The sequence below is a fragment of the Harmonia axyridis genome, chromosome 7 (genome assembly GCF_914767665.1).
Source record: "Harmonia axyridis chromosome 7, icHarAxyr1.1, whole genome shotgun sequence".
Classification (NCBI taxonomy): domain Eukaryota; kingdom Metazoa; phylum Arthropoda; class Insecta; order Coleoptera; family Coccinellidae; genus Harmonia; species Harmonia axyridis.
In genome coordinates, this window is record NC_059507.1 from 14,920,135 (window position 1) to 14,926,052 (window position 5,918).

At 33.3% G+C, this 5,918-nt stretch overlaps 1 protein-coding gene across 1 annotated transcript; it reads left to right on the forward strand.

Moving 5' to 3' along the window:
* The first annotated feature begins 1,961 nt into the window (after positions 1-1,961).
* Positions 1,962-2,857, forward strand: LOC123684132 (helix-loop-helix protein delilah-like). The gene has a single exon (XM_045623274.1). The coding sequence runs from the start codon at positions 2,095-2,097 to the stop codon at positions 2,767-2,769; it is 675 nt and encodes a 224-aa protein (XP_045479230.1). The 5' UTR covers positions 1,962-2,094; the 3' UTR covers positions 2,770-2,857.
* The last annotated feature ends 3,061 nt before the right edge of the window (positions 2,858-5,918 follow it).

Consider the following 5,918-nt stretch of genomic DNA (forward strand, 5'->3'; position numbering starts at 1 on the left):
AATAATAAAATAAAGAAGATGCAAAGAATGTCAGATAAGTTTGCCTGGAATTTAACGAACTCATGACAGAGGCACATTCGACGTGTGTGAAGTTGCTCCATCCTGCTGAAACCATGTTTTCTGGTCATCTTCGCTTTAGATTTTTGTGCAAAATTCGATGTAACGATGATCTATACACTTTCAAAGCACCGCAAGAACCATGTTCTGCTGTGGGCAACAAAAACTTATCTAACATCCTCAAGTAACGCTTCCGAATGAAGAGGTCGGGATCATCACGAACAGAAAGATTAATTCGTTCAAATTCTCTTTCGTTCTCAATAACCTTGGACGCCCAGGTTTTGGTTTCCCTAGTGTTGGTCCGGTCTATTCAAACTTATTAACCACTTTTCGAATGAGAGGAATGCTTAGCGCATCATTTAAGTGACGCAAATATCTATTTGAGAAATTTCCTCGCGATATATTCCGTTATAATATCACAAGAGCATAGATAATATTCGATTAAATCACGAGAGCGCAGCTCGATTGGTATTTTGCTGCCGCAACACAACGAGAGACATGATAAAGTGATTTTACAGCATGACAATGCTCGACCCCATATTGCGAAAGTGCTCAAGACATACTTGGAAGCGTTGAAATGGTCCTACCCCAACCGAGCTATCTCCAGAGGTTGTTCCCTCGGACTATCACTTGTTTAGATCAATGGTACACGGCGTGACTGACCAGCAATTCCGGCCTTATGAAGAAATAAAAAAAAAATTGAATCGATTCTTGGATTGCTTCAAAAGATGACCAGTTTTTTCAACGCGGGATTCGTACGCTGGCCGAAAGATGGGAAAAAGTTGTGTCCAGCGATGGACAATACTTTGAGTCATAAATGTATAACCAGTTTTTTAGAATAAAGCGTCGAATTTCGAAAAAAAACGGTGGAAGCAAAGTTGCACGCCTATGTAATTAAATTCTGCCACGGACCTTGAATATTTTATTTTTAATTCGGTTTATATATTAGAAATGAATATGCATATATCAAAAGTGGAGAGCCACACTGGAATATTTTCATGTTCAGTTTAAATCACAATAATCAAGTAGGTATGAACTCATTTGAATTTCATAACATTTTTGATACATCTCCTATAATTCAAAATACAAATTTTAATGTTCAATGTTATTGACAAATCAAAGTGTTCATTTGAAATAGTCGTAGATAAAATAGATGATAGGTATTATTCGCATATATTGCTGATAGCAATCTCGTGGTATAATCTAGTAAAAATTTGCAATTTCTTTAAATAATAATGCTCTGTTGCATTTTAAAATTCTAAGTTTTGAAAGGCCACATGATCAATAAATATATGACATTATATAGAGGTGTCACATTCAACTAGATGAACTAATCTTAGATAATAAAACATTTTCAAAAGGGTCTTGAAAATTCTCCCTGAATCTTCATCAATTTCACGAAAAATTTGCATACTATTGCATAAACTTTAACACTGTATCTACAAGAATAGATGAGATACCCTGCAAAGTGTCCAAAATGAGAGACATAATACAAACACATTAGGAAACTTTTCACCTTCGTTTACGAAATTAAAATCCAATATTTCAAACACGACTAGTTGCGTTCATTTCATTTTGTCCAATGGTACATCCACTGTTACTGAACCAGATCACAGAAAAATACGTAGTGTATAAATCAAATCCCTTTATCCCTTGAATTACGAAAAAATCTCCGCCCATCAGATTCATATCCATTCGACACATACAAATTAAAGATCGCAAAAGCCATTTTGACCCAAGCTCCAATTCCACATCAATATGCTGATTTTATTCATTTTCCATTTAGGTGTGCATTTATGCTCGACTTTTTTGGTAATCATCAGAGCCGATATCGTAATGTCCAATCGTCGTATCCAAATTATGCGGGAGAGTAGACAAGAATGTGTTAGTGGGGAAAGGATACTCTAAGAGTTCCTGCACAACCTGCACCGATGACAATCTTCAGTGTCTGTCCAGCGATCCACGGTGCAGCATCCAAGAGACGGGTTACATTAGCATAGTTGAAGTGAAACATTACGTCTACTACCAGTGTCGAGTATGATCGAGTACCAAGAGCTATCGGAGAGGCTTGGGCTCTCCGAGAAATACATAACTGACTCGAATAACAACAGTGATTCCCCTGAAAAAAAACTAAGTGGTGACAAATACTCCCTTCGTCCAAGATCCTCCCGGAAAAGAACTCTAGCAGAAGACCCAGATGAGATCGTCACCATTCCTAGTAAATCGAGAAAATCTGGATCGTCTAGACCCAAACAAAAACCTGCACCCCTTTCCAAATACCGAAGAAAAACTGCAAACGCTAGAGAACGTAGCAGGATGAGGGAGATAAACCAAGCTTTCGAAACACTTAGGAAAGCAGTACCTCAGATGTCGACTACTCCAGAAACCAACGAAAAATTGACGAAGATAACCACTCTTCGTTTGGCGATGAAGTACATATCAGCCCTTAGGAGTGCTCTGGATGAAAATGACACTTCGAGTAATCAGGATCTGTTGTCGGATTGTAGTGAGTTGGACTCTTTGTTTTTGGATTCGGATGGTGAATCTAGACCGTTGAATAGTGATTTTTCTGACCATTCCCTGACGCCTGTTGAACTGACTAGTGATTTTGGTGAAAGTTCGTTTTCTTCGCTTGACTTTTCCTCGCCGTTTTCCCCGAATTTCCCTCAAGATCTCATAGAATTTGATCCTTTTTTGTCGGGGTTAAGTTAGCGACTGTTGATTTTTTAAAGATATATAGTGTATATAGTTATATGAATTCGTGTATAATGTTCCATGTAATAAATTATTTATTTATCAATAGTTTTTTCATGAACTATTCTTATTTTTCTTTGGGCTGATGCAGTTCACTATTTTCCTATCGATACTGACTTAATTCTGAAACTGATCTCAATATTCGTTAATATAATAAGAAAAGTCCTTTTCGATTTTCTGCTCGGGGTTAAGATAAACATTGCTGGTCAATTCTTCATTTCGTATATTCAGTGATTATCCTAAATAACTGCGATATTAATAAAACGTCCCTCATGAAATTCTTCAACACTATTATCTGTTTCAATATATATGGTGAAGCTTCAAGATATACAGTTCGAAATTTTAGATAAGTTCATTTCAATTTCATTTTCACTTTTTTTATTTGGAAAACTCGAATAAGCACATTAGTTCAGAGAGCTTTCATAATTTTCTTCATAATAATAATAATATATATATATATATATTTTTTATTATCGATACATATTAAGAAAAAACAAATTGAAAATAAATGGATGAATAATACTGCTAGTTCAGTACTGGAAATCGCTCTCATCTCATCACAAAGCCTCGGTTTGGTATTGATTTATTCCTGATTCTTATTCATTTTTATTTAAAGAATAATTTAGTATTTATCTAATTCATAGTTATAGCGGTTTGGTGAAGGGATTTCTGTTTTCGGTTTAGTTGTTGAGAAGTAGGTATTCATTCATTTTTGCCAACTCCATATAATTATTCGAATCGCAGTAAAAATTATAATTTTTAGGAAAGGTAGATCATTTATGAATTTTTTCATTCAAAGTTCCTAAATCTCAATATACACATTTAAGATCATAAATGGGAAACATATAAATAATTAAACAAAAAATGATTTCACTAAAAAAAATATTACATATTTTCAATTAAACAGGTATAGAGCACATCAAAATAATCCACTACAACCTAAAGAAATGAGAAAAATTCTGACGTGAAGTCAGGTCCTTTTGAAATGTAGAAACGAATTAGTGTTTATCTTATTTCAATTCTTACTTTGAAATGCTATGAAAACATAGAATTATGTGGAACTTCCAACAAAGTTCATCATTTTTTATAGAATCATTCGGTTATTCCCCGATGGAAAGAAGAATCTGCATTCAAATTTTTCTATTTCGGATGAAATTGATCTTTTTATTGCAATTTATAATTTAAAAAAAAACTGATGTTTCTTCTTCTTGTCATAAACTAGAAACCTTCTTGTATGTTGGAATTTCTAAGAGTCCCCCTAAAAAACCGCAAAAATTTTAAAAATATTAGTCCATTTTCTGAAAGATAGGTATTCTGTTATCAGGTAAGAAAAACTTGATTATTTGTTCCGTGCGAAAGCTATATCTATAATTGAAATGTTGAATACTTCAATTTATAAATGAATATTGAAAAGGTACGCACAAATTTTCGGTAGTAAAAACATAATTGGATTGAATTTTCGCGATAAGTCTGTCTGTTCAGTTGCTTGAAAACTCAAATTCTTAGTTCAGTTTTGAAATTCAGAGAAAAGCACTGATGTGTAGTCAGGTAGTCATTGCACTCTTTGAGCTTTATGTGAAATTTCGTGTTGACCACGGCATCACTATTACAGAAATAGAATATTTCAAGCATAATATCTAAAACAAAATAGAGAAAAACACCATGAGAACTATATATAGGCCTCTAGCATATTCTGTTCCTTGTTTTGCAAAAGTAAATCAATATAATTAATCCTGAGCAAAATCCACCAGAATAATATTAAATTACTTAATTTGATTTAAAATAAGTAACACACTCTTTATCTGAATTCAAAAGTTATTTTTCATTATGAAAACAACTTATAACACAAAAATAATACGATGGAATTTGTTCGAGAGAATTTTGTGAATATTTTGCTAGGAAACAAACTCAAGATTAAAATCCTCTGAAACAAGCTTTAATAAGAAACAATTTCAGGAGATAATGGGTTGGGCTGTCATACTTAAATATATCATCACGATAATTTTATTAATTGTTTGTGTTGCACTGGAGCGCTGAACTGGAGAAAATGTCTATTTAAATAGAGCTGCTACCTGGTATGCTTTGAACATAATTGATTTCTTCTGGTATACAGAGGAACATATCTAGGTTTCTTTCTTAATTACTTATCATATCATTGGGAGAAATACGCATCGAGATTGATATTTATTAATTTTCTAGAGGATGTACATGTAGATATAAGATTTGTATAACTGATTACTGTTTGATTTATCATTTCGTTTCTTAGTTTTTGTCCGATCCAGCATATCAAATTAATTGCCTCCAAGTTGATGTAACCAATTATTAATTAGAAACCAGTATCTGGGTATATTAGGATGTTCTTCCTCTTTAATCAAGTACACAGTGCGGTCCGCTAGCGCAATATGTATCTCAGGTCATCTATCATGCCGGAGATTCTTCTTTGTGAATTTATCGAAACTTTTAATGACGTAATTATGATGGAAGTGGGGATAGATTCAATATATTTCGTGGATATGAGGAAGAAGAGCTAAAATTAGATTACAGCGGAATACGTCTAAGTTCCTGCAGTTTTTAAAACACAGAAAATATCAATTTTTCGTGAATGACCCTCCAACACTAGAATAAAGTAAATAAAATTGCCTACAATTATCTCTCATTGAGTATTTCGTCTGATAAACCGTTCTGGCTCGAACGATAGTTGAAAATTGATGTATTTTATCTGTCTCTGCAAAAAAACACTTTTTGAAGTAGCTTTGATTTCTTCAGTTTTATATGTTTCTTGGGATGCTGAAGACGAATCTGGGTTTGCCACCAAGATAGTTTGAACCAAAAAGGTTTATCGGACAAAAAACCTTGATGAACGTCATTTGTAGGACATTTTATCTGCTTTGTTTTTATATAGAAGAGTCATTCACGAAAAATCATAATCAAGAAAAATATAGAAAATTGGAAGTAACTTTCAATAATTCCTTCTTGAATCATAGTTATACTCCCAAATAACTTTGAGTTAAACTTGATTCTTCTTTGAATTTCAAGGTTCCCTCAAAAAATTTACGTTTGAAATTGAAGAAGAGGAATAATATTCTTCAAAAATTAGCTGGTTCTTC